Source organism: Dromiciops gliroides, chromosome 2 (assembly GCF_019393635.1).
Source record: "Dromiciops gliroides isolate mDroGli1 chromosome 2, mDroGli1.pri, whole genome shotgun sequence".
Lineage (NCBI taxonomy): Eukaryota > Metazoa > Chordata > Mammalia > Microbiotheria > Microbiotheriidae > Dromiciops > Dromiciops gliroides.
The window spans coordinates 586,175,144-586,192,117 of NC_057862.1; the positions used below are offsets into that span (position 1 = coordinate 586,175,144).

The following is a 16,974-nucleotide window of genomic DNA, read 5'->3' on the forward strand; positions in this document are numbered from 1 at the left end:
ACAATCCCAAAAGAATATTTATGAAACATACTGTCCACCTCCAGAGTTAGAAGTGATATTGATAGAACTGACTGAAGCATTCTATTTTTCATATTATTTCATTAAGTGAGAAATATGGTGGTGTTTTTCATGATCATATATGTATAACCCATATTGGATGGTTTGCCGCCTAAGGAAGAAGAGAAGGGAGGAGGAATAGAGATTGGAACAGAATAATATAAATAAAAATGTTTAACTGGGGGTGGGGGGGAGAAGGTGGGGGAGGATGTGCTGGGAAGGGTATAGGATGTATATGTGTGTGTGTGTGTGTGTGTGTGTGTATGTATATACACACAAATATACGTGTGCATACATGAGTTATTTAGGACTTATTTATATAATTATATTTAAACAAATTTGTCATGTAGCATTTATATAAATTGATATGTATATGTTATTTATAAAAGCTATTTACCTGTTTAAAAAAAAAGGAAAACTGCTCATTTAAAAAAACTGAAGAGGAAGGATTCAAAATACTAAGTTATGTATTAGAACGTACCTGGGTATATCTAAATGTAATAATGTAGAAAATATACATTATGTCATTAAAAATGAATTATCTGGGGCAGCTAGATGGCGCAGTGGTAAAGCACCAGCCTTGGATTCAGGAGCACCTGAGTTCAAATCTGGCCTCAGACACTTGACACTTACTAGCTGTGTGACCCTGGGCAAGTCACTTAACCCCCATTGCCCCGCAAAAAAAAAAAATGAATTATCTACTTAGAATTTTATTACTTTAGTACAATTTATATATTTTATTTCTTTCCACTTTTATGTTTACTTACAAGTTCTCTTTCCTTCTGCCCCCCTCTACCCATTGACACAAGTACCCATTAAAAATCAAATAAATGAATTGCTTGATTTCATAGGGAGGGTTGAGGAGAGAGGGAGGAAGAAAATTTGGAACATAGAACCTTAAACTCATCAGAGTTGGCTCATGGAAGGAATAACATTCACACCCAGTTGGGAGGAGTAATCTATTTAACCCTAAAGGAAAGTATGAGGGGAAGAGGATAAGGAAGGAAGAGTGAAACAAAAGTGCAGAGTAGGGGAGGGGACAGTCAGAAGTAAAACACTTTTGAGGAGGAATAGTTTAAAAGAAGATAGAAAATAGAGTAAATATCATGGGAAGGGAATAGGATGGAGGGAAATAGTTATGATGACTTTGCTGGGCTAATATGAAGAAAATTCTTTGTCAGGTTTAAGGTACTTTATTTAGGTTATGATGAACTACTATTAGAAAAATCTGGAAAGACCTACATGAACTGAAGCAGAGTGAAATGCACTGTATACAAAATAACTGCAATAGTGTAAGATGATCTGCTGGGAAGCATGTGGTTATTTACAGCAAGGCAATGGTCCAATATAACCCTGAAGGACTTAGGAAAATGACAACCCATCTACAGAGAAAGAAGTGATAATATCTGAAAATAGATGGAAACACATTTTTTTTCTTTTTCTTTTTCTTTCTTTCTTTTTCTTTTTTTTTGGTGAGGCAATTGGGCTTGGGTGGCTTGCCCGGGGTCACGTGGCTGGTGGGTGTTGGGTATCTGGGGCCGGATTTGGGCTCAAGTGCTCCTGGTTCCAGGGCTGATGCTCTGTCTACTGCGCCACCTAGCTGCCCCTGGAAACACATTTAAAAAAAAAATTTTTTTTTCTTTGACAATTCCTCAGTCTGAAGTTTTGGGAGTTTTTTGACTGTTTTCTCTCACAACCTAGCTAATGTGGGAATGTTTTCCATGACTACTCATGTATAACTTATTTTGAAATGCTTGAGTTCTAGTGGGTGGGGGGGTGGGAATGGAGGAGGAAGAGAAGCTGGAACAATTTTTTTAAAAAATTGATGTTAAAATTTGTTTTTACATATATTTTGAAAAATAAAATTCTATTTAAAAAATAAAAAAATATACAATAGAATTACATCTAAAAAAACAATGTACATCCCTTAATGAAAAATACTTTATTGCTAATAAATTCTAACCATCATCTGGAAAAAAAACAAAAAACAACAACAAAAAAAGCAAATAAAGCAAATTTTCACATTAGCCATTTGTTGTGTTGTCCATCCCGATCTTCACACTCACAGACCCCCCAACCCCCGCCCGAAAAGAAAAGAAAAGAAAATAGGCTGTCCTCTGCACTCTTAGTCCATCAGCTTTGTATCAGTAAGTGGATCCTACGTCCCTAGTAAAACAGTTTTATTTTAGCCTTTTATTTGAAAAACTGATTCTTTGAAATAACTAATCATTTTGTTTGTTTATTAAATTAAAGCTCTTTTTTTAGCATACCCACTCAATATATTACTTCCCCCCCCTCCCCCCTCCAGGAATTTCTTAGAGATATCTTCAATCTGCTCTTCTTGCTTCCAAGCTTAAAAGATCGACAACAGCCAAAGTGTAAATCTCATTCTTCAAGAGCTGCTGCTTATGATTTGTTAGTAGAAATGGTAAAAGGGTCAGTTGAGAACTACAGGCTTCTACACAATTGGGTAATGGCCCAGCATATGCAATGTAAGTGTGTTTGTTCATGTTTAATTTTTATAATTATTGTCCAAATGAGTAGAGTTTCTCAGATAGTGATAATCTGACGAAAAATTTCCCATCTACTACAACTAATAATAGATCTTTGAAGGAGAATGATATATCTTTAAAGGTGCTTCATGTATTAGGTAAAAACCAAGCTATTAACTTTTTTAATAGATTGAAGATCTTGCCTTTAGTATCACCTACCATTTTATCTCAATTTAGTGCTTGTCAAAAGCAAGAGAGTGTTTTATATGTGATAGTTAAGTAATTGAAGCAGTTCTATGCTGCTGTTAGGAAAGTGTTATCGTATACTGTTTGAGTTTTATATCTAACATATTATTTTTTAATTCTTCCCCCATCCCGACCCCACAGCATCCCATGCCCCTTACAAATGGGACTATTGGCCTCACGATGATGTTCGAGCAGAGTGTAGATTTGTTGGCCTAACCAATCTTGGAGCCACTTGTTATTTGGCTTCCACTATTCAGCAACTCTATATGATACCTGAGGCTAGACAAGCCATTTTTACTGCAAAGGTATGTTTGACTTTTCTTCTTTTTTTGTCCTAATATGGAGTGCGGCAAAATGGATATTGAGGGAAAATAGGAGGTGAAAAATGAAAGCGACAACTGTGGACAGCTTTTGAGTGGAGTTAAAGATTAAAGTCAGAGGGAAGAAAGAAATAGGGGAATTTCTGGGTAAAGGTTTTCTTTTTTTTTTTTTTTTTTTTAGAATGGGGTGATCTGGGCAGGATTGTAGTATAGAAAACATCAATAGATTTGAGAAATTGAATATTACAGAAGATGGAGGAGCAAATTATGACTGATTAAAGAAAAATGCTACCTATGTTTTAGAAGCAAAGGGAAGGGAATAAAAGTTGATATAGAAGTAATCACTGTGACGGAAATCTCACTGTAATATCCCTTGAAAATAAACCAAGTTGGGCAGCTAGGTGGCGCAGTGGATGGAGCACCGGCCCTGGAGTCAGAAGTACCTGAGTTCAGATCCGGCCTCAGACACTTAACACTTACTAGCTGTGTGACCCTAGGCAAGTCACTTGACCTCAATTGCTTCACTTAAAAAAAATTAAATAAATAAACCAAGTTGATATATTTATGAAAACATTGGAAACCACCACTCAGAAAGTGTGGGGTTTTTTGACATTGTGTCAGTGAACTATTTTTCAATTTGATTGTGATGGCTATATCTGTATCATTTTGCTATTTTAATCTGTAAATTCTAAAGAAGAACAGGTCCAATCTAGAAATGGAATTTTTCCCCTGCTTTAATGGCTTTAGAAATTAGACTATATACTGTGTTTGGCACAGAAATTCAAGGCCTTTGATACCTTCTCCATATAAAAAGTACTCTTAGTTGCTACTGATACATTTCAAGTATGAGGGCACATTTGCTAGGACAGAGTTCCCATAATGAGCAAATCAAAGTTACTGTGTATATTAACTTTTTAGGCAAAAATTTTATGGTGGATCAATAAAAAGTTCATTCTCATTTTCTTTTCTAGTATTCAGAAGATATAAAGCATAAGACTACTCTTCTGGAACTTCAAAAAATGTTTACATATTTGATGGTAAGTCTCATAGTTCACCTTTATAGAACTACTGAAATGTCACTCTCTTACCTCAAAATCAGTATGTCTGAAACTGAACTCATCATTTTCCCCTTCACTCAGATTAACTCTTTTCTTTGTTCTGTCATCTGTACCACCAGTCTTTCATTCATTTATTTGTAATTGAGGTGATCCCTGACTCCTCCTTCATTCCCCAATCAATCTGAGTCTTTCGAGAATAGCTCTAATTTCCTCTGTTATCTTTCTGTTACCATTACCATTACTTTTTTTTTTTTAAGAGGCAGTTGGGGTTAAGTGACTTGCCCAGGGTCACAAAGCTAGTAACAGTTAAGTGTCTGTGGCCGGATTTGAATTCAGGTACTCCTGAATCCAGGGCTGGTGCTCTATCTACTGTGCCACCTAGCTGCCCCTACCATTAGCTTTTTATGCCTTTGTTATTAGAGGTCTCTCTACTTCCAGTTTTATATCTCTTTGCCAGGCAGATTTTTCAGTACCAATACTTTCATCATCAAATTTCTGATGTCCAAGTAGCAGCCTACACAGATACCTATCTAATTTAATTCAGAATATTTATATTAAAGATGGATCAAATTGCTAACGTTGAAGAATAGAATCTGAATATAAAAATGCCTCGAGATACAGTGATAAAACTAAAACATAAGATGAAATTTAATAAGTGGGAATGGGTTACAGGCATTTATTAAACACCTACTATGTGTTTAGTGCTTTATTGATATCTAATTTAGTTCTCACAGCAAATCTGGGAGGTAGATAGTAGAGTTTTATATTCCTTACATTACACAGATGTGGAAACTATGCTTAAGTGACTTTCCCAGGATCATGCAACTAGTAAGTATCTGTGGCCAGATTTGAACTTAGGTCTTCCTGATGTCAGGCTCAGTTCGCTATCTCTACTATAACACCTAGCTGCTGCCTTTATTAAATTTAACAGGATATATGTAAAGTCCCACACTTGGATATAAAAAAAATCACCTGTACTAATACAAGTCAGTGGAAGAATAGCCAGAGAGCAGTTTGCAAATGATCTGATGATTTCAATAATAATTATAGCCTATATTTATGTATTAGGTTAAGACTCATAGAGTGATTTACGTATTATCTCACTAGATCGTTATGATACATGAGGATATTACCCTCATTTCACATAGGAAACTGAGTTTGACACCTTGGTTTTTCACATAGCTTATTGGTGGCAGAAGTAAAATTTAGACCCCCATCTTCTGACCCAGGGGTAGTGCTTCTTCTACTAGATCATAGTGCCTAATGTTTTGAATAATGGAGGTTTTAATTCTTCTTTACACTTCACCAGTCAGATTTGGGTGACATTATGTTCCTGTCTGGGTATTACATTTCAGGAAGGACATTGGAAGATGATTTGAACACTGGGCTCAAATCCTTACTCTGACATTTATTACCTGTGGAAACAATAATAACACCTACCTCATAGGGTTGACATGAAGGTTAAGCAAGAACATATCTTACCAGAAAAAGACTTAGTACCAGAGAGTAAAACTAGCAGTAATGATAGATGCTTCAGATAGTCAAATATTGGCTTAATTTGTGGAAAAACAACCTGAGAATAAAACAGGCCACATGAGATACTGCCCATTTAGAGAGAGAGTGTCTTCAACCTTGGTGGACCTTTCCAAGCAGAGTCTGGATGAACACCTGTCTGATATTATAGAAGCTTTGCCTGCTTTAAATAATGGTTGTATTAGATGGTTTCTGAGCTCTTTTACCTTCCTTTATGTCTATTGCTTGATTTATTTTTAGAATGGAATGATTGTTAATTGTGATTAATACTTAATAATGTGGAATGTCTTTGTAGATAATATGTCCATCTAGATTTATTTCATGTTATTTTCTTTTTTAGGAAAGTGAATGCAAAGCTTATAATCCTAGACCTTTCTGTAAAACTTATACTATGGATAAACAACCACTGAATACTGGTGAACAAAAAGACATGACCGAATTCTTCACTGATTTGATAACAAAAATTGAAGAAATGTCTCCAGAACTGGTAGATATCTGAATATTAGTAAGGTTCTTTGAAATGTAGAGATATATATGTGTTGTGTATGTAAATATATATATCTATATATATAGTTGTTCAAATTTGTATTACTTTTTTTTTTGCATTTTCTAGAAAAATACAGTGAAAAGTTTGTTTGGTGGTGTCATTACAAACAATGTTGTCTCCTTGGTAAGTATTTTGTCATTTTTTCCAGAGTTAAAAATATCTGATTTAGGTTCTATGAACAAATTACTAACTTTTTTTTAAACTATTATTGTTTGGTCAGGATTGTGAACATGTAAGTCAGACTGCTGAAGAATTCTATACTGTGAGATGCCAGGTGGCTGATATGAAGAACATTTATGTGAGTGATGCCAGACACAGTTTTAAGAAATTATTAAGCTCTGTCACTATATGAAGACAATCCTTAACTTTCAGACAGGCTATGTTCTAAAAGTTTATATATGTAAGTTAGTTGTTTATTATTTAAAATTTTTTCCTGTAGAAGTATAATTAGTGTTTAGATCCCTAGATCAGTGTTCAATATTGACTCAGAACTATACTAAGTACCACAGAACAAAACTACTCAATGTAAGAGTCTTTCTATTGGGAAATATATTCATAGTTCTCAGTTTTGTAATGATTGGAATGACGCCACCTGCTGGATACTTACTGTAGAAGAGTTCTGCCCATGAAGCGAAGGTCTTTGAGGGCAAGACCAGGAGTCTTTTCTTTGGCGGGGAGGAAGTGACGCAGACTAGTGGGAGGAGGAAGGAAGAGACTGGCGCTGACTCTAGGGCTCTTTCCTGAGGACGCTGGCAGAGAAGGGAGCTAGAAATGTGCTCTCCCTTTACTAGATAGGAATCTAGGCCTTTTCTTCTCTCTTTATCAAATTCTTATTCTCCTTAATAAACGCTTAAAAGTCTAACTCTTGCTAAAGCTTATAATTTATTGGCGACCACTCATTAGATATTTTAGACAGACTAGCTAGAATTTTAACCCTTAACAGTTTTGATTTCTGAAATACTTTTGTTCCCATCCTTGCATAGGGAATGGTGACTTCAAGGCTACCTGCTTGCCGTAGTAAGCATGAGGTTTCCCTTTAGATCCAAGCTACTGGTGAGAACTAAGTCAGAAGAGTTTAGGAGAGGAGTAGGCTGGATTTTTAGAGGAGGTGTTAGGGACTGGTCCTCCTTCCTACAGGTTAAACCCTTGGGATCTTTCTCTATTCTAGGCTAGCTCACTTTGTATTCCCTTTGCTTTTTCTTCCATAGACCTAAGGAATTGCCTCTTCCATTTCTCCTCCCTCCACCCTAACCCTCCTGAAGAAACTGTATTCTTAAAGCAAGAGTTATACATGGCTTCTAGCTAGGCCTTTCCCATGTTTTTCCCCTTCCTAAATGCAAAACATTTCTTTGTTTATTTAGAACATATAAAGGAAAGGTACTTTAATGAAAAATAAAATACACATTTTGGAGAAGAAAGAAGACTCAGGCTATTTGGTATCTTTTCATAGCACCTGAGGAGAGGTGTCGAGGATAAAAAACAACTTAGGTCCCCTGGAATTAGAAGGCAAGGTTATCAGTAGGAGATATTTTTTTTTTCTGGGCAACTGGGGTTAAGTGACTTGCCCATGGTCACACAGCTAGTAAGTGTCAAGTGTCTGAGGCTGGATTTGAACTCAGGTCCTCCTGAATCCAGGATCAGTGCTTTATCCACTGTGCCACCTAGCTGCCCCCCATAGTTAATTTTTTACCCAAGCAAAATGTAACTACTTGTCCCTTAGGAAGATTCAATAATTTGTAAAACACCAGTCTCAAAGGAATGAAGAACTAAAAACAGAATTCTAGTTTAAAAAGCCAAGTACCAGGGGCAGCTAGGTGGCGCAGTGGATAAAGCACCGGCCCTGGATTCAGGAGTTTCCTGAGTTCAAATCTGGCCTCAGACACTTGACACTTACTAGCTGTGTGACCCTGGGCAAGTCACTTAACCCCCATTGCTCCACAAAAAAAATAAATTTAAAAATTAAAGAAAAAAAAAGGCCAATTACCTAACAGTTTTTCCCTTTGGAAGTTACCTTTCCAAAATACTGAAAAATTAACCAATTTGTGTTTTGTTTTGTTGTGAATAATAATAAAAATCATTTGTATTATTTATTTACACAGGAATCTCTCGATGAAGTAACTATTAAAGATACATTAGAAGGCGACAACATGTATACTTGTTCTCATTGTGGAAAGAAAGTAAGAGCTGAAAAAAGGTACATTTATGAAAAAATCAGATTATCAGATTTTTAAAAAATGTTTACACTATTATGGAATCTCAGAATTGGAAGGGATCTCAGAAGCTAACTTATTTACCTCATACCTAGAAAACAATCTTCTGAATTCCCAACAAATACTCATCTAGCTTTTACTTCAAGACCTCAAGTGAGGCATAATGTACTACCTCTTGAAGCAGTCCATTTCATTTTGAATAATTCTGATTTTTAAAGAGTTTTCCTTTAAATTAAGTATAAATTTGCCTTAATAAGCATTTAAGTGCCTACTGTGTGACAGACACTGTTGTTGAGATTGCTTGTAGTGATTAGAATGAAACAATTTCTACTTTCAAGCCTACATCCTAATAAGAAATGAGAAATGCATATGGAAGTACATTCAGAATAATTATAAAGAGAAATAATAAATAAGTAGTTTTGGGGAGGTGGACAATAGCAATTGAGAGGATCAGTAAAGATTTAGTGTAAAAGATGGTATTTCAGTTGTATATTGAAAAAAATAGTTATTTTCTTTTTAGGTAAGGTTTAGAATAGAAAGCTTTGGGGGCACAATGTGTATAAGAAAAGGAGATGAGAAATGGAGTTGTATGTGTGAAAACTAGAGAGAAGGCCAGTTTGATTCTATTTCAGAATATAGGAAGGAGAAATTAATGTACATTGATACTATAAAGATACATTGGGATCAGGTTGTCAAGGGATTTCAAAACTAAAAGACGGGTTTTACATTTGAACTTATAGGCAACAAGGAGTTATTGCAGTTTTCTAATGAAGAGAGTGACCAAATCATATCTATGTCTAGCAATGTAATCACTTTGGCAGATGTGTGAAGAATAGACTAGAGTGGAGAAAAGAATTGGAGGCAGGAATTGTTGTATTATACCCTAGATGATTTATTTAGGCCTTAACTAACGTGGTAGTTCTTTGATAGAGAGAAAGTGTCCTTGTGTGAAGCATTTTGGAGGTAAAAACAAGAAAAGTTGGCAAGTGATTGATTATATCTCTTAACTTCTGCCCATTACTTAGTCCTCATTCTGTCCTCTTCTAACAAAAATAAGCCTTTTTCTTCTTCCTTCTGATAATCTTTCAGATATTTAAAGACACTTCTCATATTCCCCCTAGTCTCAACTCCACACTAAATATTCCTACAAGTGATTTTCTTATGACATGAATTTAAAGCCTTTCACCATCCCAGTTGTCGAATAGACACTCTTCAGTTCATTAATTTTCTTTCTAAAATGTATCAGTCCAGATATCAGAGCAAGACAGAATAGAGGGTTGTTGTATTACCCTAGTCTGACCCTCTGTTTTTGTTAATGCAGCCTAAGATCCTATTAGCTTTTTTTGGCTACCATTATTTCATTGTTGAGCTTACCAATTTATTAAAAGCCCTAGAAATTTTTCAGATGAACTTCTAGCTATCAGTTTCTCATCCTTTTTGTGAAATTGGTATTTTTTTTTCAAATCAGGTATAAATTTTTTTAACTTGACATTCTAAATAGTGATTATTAGGAAGATATTAACAAGATAGAAAAGAAGTAAAAATGAATTTTAAAACTACCTGTTAAAGGACTCATAGATGTTACCTATGAGATTATTGGGGAAAGTCAATTTACTTTGAACCCTTTACTCATCAATTTATTTTAAGGTACATCTTTTTTTTTTCCTTTTCTCCCCCCCCCCCCCCCAGGGTTAAGTGACTTGCCCAGGGTCACACAGCTAGTAAGTGTCTGAGGCCAGATTTGAACTCAGGTCTTTCTGAATCTAGGGCCAGTGCTTTATCCACTATACCACCTAGCTGCCCTAGGAACATCTTATATACCTGATGTATCTTTTTCTGTTAATCCCACTTTCACCTTTTGTTTTCAATGTTAATCTTTTATTTCATTCCACCAAAAATTATTTATTGTTCTTCCATATTTTTTCTATTTTTAAATCCCTTTTTTAAAATTAAGTATGTTTACATTATCATCATTCATACCTTTTACCCTTTTGCAAAAATACTTAATTCCTGGTGACTTAAATAAAACCACCTCACTTCTTTGCTTTGTTATGTACATTATCTCTGTTCTCCCTTTAAAACAGAATTGCTTTGTTATTCACTAATACCTGTTTAAACATAAATCATATAACTTATTATTTTAATTAAGATTTAATCTATGACCTATATTTTATTCTGAGATTAATTTCATTTCTCCTTGAGTTTGGGTTACTTCAAAGAATTGCCTTCATACTAGAGTTAGCTGCTATAGTTTGATGTAAATATTTTCCAGTGTAATTTTATCTTTGTTTTTAACACTAGTTCTAATGGCATTATAGGGCTAAACTCTAAAGGAAGGGTGAAATGTAGATGGGAAGAGGAATATTCCAGATAAAATCTTCAGCATGAGCAAGAGGCGTGAACCTCATCTTTGAGGCTTAGGTAATCAACTAGTGAGGACAGTTATTGATTGCAATGAGGAGAAGTGGGAAATAAGGTGTAGGGCAGTCCAAATTATGAAAGTTCTGTAGACAGTTGGAGGCAGTACAGTGTAGCCAAAGAAGAGGAATGGATTAGAAACCTAGAAACCTCAGTTGTAGCTCATATTCTATCACTAAGTATCTGTATAGTATACATTAAAATCGTAAGATCACAGATTTAGAGGTTGAAAGGACCCTAGAAGTCATTTTGTTCAAGCTGCTAGTTTTACAGATCAACAGTCATCTATTAAAAAGCCTATCGTCTTCCAGGCACCGTGCTAGGTACCAGAAAGAAGAAGCTAAGACCCAAGTAAGTTCTCTGGGATTCAGTTTCTTCATTAGTAATAAGAAAAGGTTAGATCAAATGATCTCTACCTTCATTCCAGCATCAGAGTTGTATAAGAGGAATTTTAGCTCCTGCACATCATAATTGAAATCAAAAGGGTAAAACAGGTTTCTGAGAGAAAAAAAAATGGAGAATGTTAGGATCTGAGGACTGGGGGTTAATCTCTCAGGAAATGCCCTGATTTGGGAGTGGAAAGGAGGTTATGGAAGGGCCTACAAGAGAAGTAGTATAGTGCTACAAAATGTGACTGAAAGGTCATCCCGGTCAAATGCCCCACAGAAGTCAAAGAGCATGGACAAACAGAGGTGGGCAGCAAGGGAGCATATCATAGTAGGAAGAGTTGGAGCACCTGGGTTTAAATTCTTGTTTTGCTTCTAGATCTCAATTTTCACATATGTAAAATAAAATGGTTAGATTGTTGGATTGTTCTGAATCTATGATCTGGTTTGTCTCATGGGTTTGACATCCAATCAGCAAACATTCATTAAGCACCTACTATGTACTAGGTATTAGAAAGAATAGTTATGGGATCTGAGTATGTAGTTTTGTAGAATGGACGGGGCTGAAGTTACAGTAAGTTAAGGAAGGATTCAATAATGCATATCAAGTATTGACCTTTACTGTGTATAACAGTGAAAGGAAAAAATATTGTTGGGATCTCTGAGTACAGGGAAACAGGGTTAAAGATGAAAAGTAAGGGTCCAGTGGCATATGAGACTTTGAATATGCTGAAGAAATGGGGAGAATAAATGTGAAATCAGGGATCCTCAGACACAATCATAACTGATGTGATTTAAATATTACCAAATGCTCCACATACCATGACACATGTAGTTTTCATTAATTAAGGAAAATATATACTTCTAACATGGTGTGGAACGATGAAGGGAAAGTTATAGAGATACTTATATGGAAGTCATGAGGGTTGTTTACAGAAGGAGCTCCAGTTAGGTGGCCTTCAACTTCTCAACAAAGCATCAAATGAGACTTTCTGCTTTGGGGACAAAGGTAAAATTTGAGAGATAAAGGAAAAAATGATTTGTAATAGCTGCTTTTTAAAGGATGGTACTAGGGAATCAAATGATCAATGAAAGAAATCCTTATTTGCTTCAAGGGGTCCATTTAACTTGAATAACAGTGTGTAGCACACTAGAGCTATGAATTCCTAAGTTATTCTCTTGCAGCAGGCATCCTGCAGTTTTAGAATTGGAGTAGAAAAATATTCTGTGCAGTTGATGCAGGGTTGTGAATTGGCAGAAGGCCAGGAGGAAAAGGTAATTTCTGTAAAAGGACTAATTGACTGAGAAAGGGTGAGCAATTAGCACTATTGGAGAGGGCAAATCACTATTGGCAAATCACAAATTATCACTATTGGAGGAGTAGGAACAACTACATTTAAAAATGCTATGGTTGAAAGTTTAGGGTTTACCCTGGCTGTCTTGTTTTGAGTGTTAATGAGTTATCAGCAGAAGGCAAAGACATAGATGTTAAAGTCACCAAGAATTATGTAAGTAAGGCAAACATGAGCCAGGTACTGAATTATCTAGAAAGCATTATTTTATTATTATGTAACTTGCATTCAGTTAAAAGTAGAATACAATTAAAGAAGGTATTTAAATCCAAAATGAAAGTACTGGAAAATATTTTTAAGAATTTTTTTTCACACGTACACTCATTAATTTTGGAATCTTTTTTTTTTAGGGCATGTTTTAAGAAATTACCTCGTATCTTGAGTTTCAATACAATGAGATACACATTTAATATGGTTACCATGATGAAGGAGAAAGTAAACACACACTTTTCATTCCCTTTACGTTTGGATATGACTCCTTATACTGAAGATTTTCTTATGGGCAAGTGTGACAGAAAAGAAGGTAATTGATTTTTAAATTGTTTTCCCTTCCTAGTTACATGCTAATTGTAGACTAAAAAATTACAAAATAATAATTTCCTTTTGAGATGTTTGTTTTTAGTGAGATTGAACATTTTCTGATACTACTGTCTACAGTCATGTATTGTATAAATTATCAGTTCTTTTCCTCTTACTCATCACTCTTGTAATAATAATAGATGGTGTATTTCAGGGTTTTTCTGTTATACTTTTACTATAAACTTTTTTCCCCAACATGTACCTTTTTAGCTTTTCTTTTATAAACAATCATATATACAGTTATTGTTTAGTCGTGTCAGACTCTTTGTGACCCCATTTGGTGTTTTCTTGACAAAAATACTGGAGTAGTTTGCCAGCTCATTTTGCAGATGAGGAAACTGAGGCAAATGGGGTGAATTGACTTGCTTCCAAGATCATACAGCTAGTAAGAACTTAGGTCCTCTCAAGTTCAGGAGTCAGGACTCTATCCACTGTGCCACTCAACTTCATGTGTGTGTGTGTATGTGCACATGCACGCTTGCCCATTTAACTTTTTGATCCAGCTGGATTTTATTTTGCATTTATTATGTGATTTCAACCTATTTTTGCCACTTTGTCCAATTTTCTCAATCTGTTGAAATTCCTTTACTCCACTGTTTGAAATATCCAACTTTCTTGTTAGCTTGTAAACCTGTTGTTGGAAGGAATGATATTTTGATTTTCTGTTTGCAAGTATCTCTAGAAAATAGATAATATACAATGTGTTCTCTGCTTCAATAAATACTTTTGATTGACTCGTGCAATGTTATTGGTACTTCACTATTGTGTATTCACTAGTGTGAAGCACTCCAAAAGGGGCTACCTCTGCTTGTTACTGTTTTTTCCAAAGTGTATGAGGGCAAAAAACAAAAACAAAAACAGGGGCAGCTAGGTGGCACAGTGGATAGAGCACTGGCCCTGGAGTCAGGAGTACCTGAGTTCAAATCCGGGCCTCAGACACTTAACACTTACTAGCTGTGTGACCCTGGGCAAGTCACTTAACCCCAGTTCCCTCACTAAAAAAACAAAAACAAAGTGTATGAGGGCACTTGTGATCATAATCACATTAACATCCTCCCAAGACCAGGGGAGGTGTATCCATTTTTATATACCTGAAAAAATGATTATTAACCAGACTTAAAAAAAATTAAAGGGGCAGCTAGGTGGTGCAGTGGATAGAGCCCTGAGTTCAAATCTGGCCTCAGACACTTAACACTTAGTAGCTGTGTGACCCTGGGCAAGTCACTTAACCCCAATTGCCTCACTACCCCACCCCACCCCCAAAATTAAAAATTAAACAGTTGTATGTTCTTTTAGAATTTACTGTGTAGCAGCCATGTGATAAATTCATCTTAATAGCAACACATAAGCATGTGTACCTTGTTGTGATGTAAATAATATTCATAAGGTTATAGGTATTTAGTAAATTACAAGAAAGTTCAATGTGTATTTGAATAAAGTACTTATAACATATATTAAATTTTATAGCATACCAAAGGTATACCAAAAATTATAATTATACCAAAGGTATAATTTTTAAAATTGCTATCAGTGATATATATGATTAAAATACACTAAAGTTTAAAGGAAATAAATTACCTTTTTATTATGCAAATGATTTCAGGTTTTAAGGAGGAAGTTGATCTTGGGAAAGAAACTGAGAGCTATGAGTATGATTTGATTGGAGTGACAGTTCATACAGGAACAGCTGATGGTGGTCACTATTACAGCTTCATTAGGGATATCGTGAATCCACATGCTTACAAGAACAACAAATGGTAAGTTAAGAGCACTATAAAATTTATTTTTGGATAGGCAGTTATATTTATGTTGGTAAATATATATATTCTATAACCCTTTAAATTATTTCCTGTATTTCCTGTCTTTTTATCCCCAGCATTTAACATGATACCTGGTATATTGTAAGGACTTAAATGCTTATTTACTTACTTAAATTGGATTATATATTTTCAAGTTTTCCATGTAGTAATTCCATTATAACATGAGGAGAGGAAGTGGAGACTAATTAGTAGTTTAGGATTTTTGAGAATTTGACACTTGGAATCTGTGATTTAATCAGTGTGAATAAGTATTCCTTCCACTGATCCTTCCATGCCTTAATTTTCAGATTCATGAACTGCCATGGCTAGTCTCTTGTTGGGCCTATACTTTTAACTGTTTCTACTTGGTATAGGACATGTTTGCTTGCCAATTTTGAGAATCTTATCTTCCTGCACAATGAGTCATTAGACTTCAATTTGTGTGTCTAATTCGATATGATTTTATAAATATTTATTAAGTGGGGCAGCTAGGTGGTACAGTTTTAGTAAAGCACTGGCCCTAGATTCAGGAGGACCCGAGTTCAAATCTGGCCTTAGACACTTGACACTAGCTGTGTGACCCTGAGCAAGTCACTTAACCCTCATTACTCCACAAAAAAAAAGGAAAAAGAAGTGCCTACTATGTGAAAAGTACTAGGTTCTAAAGGTCCAGAGATAAAATAAGTTGAAAAGTCCTTGTCCTTAAGAAATTTACGATTTAATTATTTAGGTCTCTTTAGATTATCTTTCAAAATAACCATATTGATGATTTTATATTAAAATTTTTAAGTATCTAGGAGACATCTCTTGAGATTTGATATGTGAATAATAGTTCTACCCTCCCTCTTTTTTATGATGATCCATCTCGTTACTGATCTCCATGTAGTTGGTGGATTTATGAGGTTTTCTGTTAACATGAGAGTTAAGAAAAAGATAGTCAGAGATTATCTTGTAAATAGCCATTTCATCTGTATTGAATATGTCTCTCCATAACATAGTTCAAACAGATGTAATAGAAAAACTCAACCCATTTTTAAATGTGGTAACTGATAATTAGAAAATACTATTTGCTTGCTTTTAGGTATCTCTTTAATGATGCTGAAGTAAAACCTTTTGATTCAGCTCAACTTGCTTCTGAATGTTTTGGTGGGGAAATGACAGTAAGTTCTTTTTGGAAGTTATTAGTGACTTATGTGTCATTCCATAACGAATTAACGCATACAACAACAGGAGGACCATTTTCTTTTTGTCGTTTATCCTTTGTTCTTGAGGACCAGTGATATCAAGAGGGTGATGTCTTGACTTGCTCTTTAATTGGATTTGAGTGAGGCAGAGCTGCACAAAGTCATCAGCCTTGCTCTTTTATGTAGAGTCATCTGAGTCCAGGGGGCAAAACAAAGGTCAAGGCAGCTGGGAATGACCAAGGATTCAGTGGGTAATCTTGGCGCTTCTAAATTAAGGTCTTTCCCAGGTTTCAATTTATCTGAGGCCATGTACATTCAATAACTACAGGCTAGGTAAGAACTGAGACCAAAGATGGCCCAATTTTCCATCACCAAGATGTCAATCTGGGAGAGGAAAATCTTCTGAGTTTCTGGCCTGAACAGAAAGTAGTTGCTATTTACACTCATTCAGTCCATCAAAACTAGCTAGGGCTATTGTTGGCCATTCAATGAAAGAATGATTTGGGTTTAAAGGCATTTAAAACACGATGGGCTTTTTACAAGCCTGGTTTATGGGAGTTATATTTCAAGAAATCAAAAATGAAAAAAAATTAATTGTCCCAGCTTTTATGGGGGGAAAAAAAATAAAAGGAAGCACAGGTAGAAGAAGATCATCATTGATGATGAACATTTTGCTTTCCTTTTAACTACTGCAATCAACTGTAATTCATTCTACTCACATTTATTGAATGCCTATTGTGTACATGGCACTGTGTTGCTATAATGCATTATCATTCCTCTTAGTATGCTTATA

At 35.2% G+C, this 16,974-nt stretch overlaps 1 protein-coding gene across 4 annotated transcripts in view; it reads left to right on the top strand.

Annotated features, from left to right (window-relative positions):
• USP34 (ubiquitin specific peptidase 34) overlaps positions 1–16,974 on the top strand; it is a 313,145-nt gene that overhangs the window by 221,722 nt on the left and 74,449 nt on the right. For all 4 annotated transcript variants that reach the window (XM_043983440.1, XM_043983444.1, XM_043983443.1 and 1 more), the window contains exons 42-51: positions 2,366–2,549; positions 2,937–3,100; positions 4,087–4,152; positions 6,047–6,193; positions 6,320–6,376; positions 6,474–6,551; positions 8,353–8,447; positions 12,970–13,142; positions 14,802–14,955; positions 16,079–16,157. In XM_043983440.1, the coding sequence (XP_043839375.1) occupies positions 2,366–2,549; positions 2,937–3,100; positions 4,087–4,152; positions 6,047–6,193; positions 6,320–6,376; positions 6,474–6,551; positions 8,353–8,447; positions 12,970–13,142; positions 14,802–14,955; positions 16,079–16,157 (1,197 nt within the window). The remainder of the gene's footprint in view (positions 1–2,365; positions 2,550–2,936; positions 3,101–4,086; positions 4,153–6,046; positions 6,194–6,319; positions 6,377–6,473; positions 6,552–8,352; positions 8,448–12,969; positions 13,143–14,801; positions 14,956–16,078; positions 16,158–16,974) is intronic.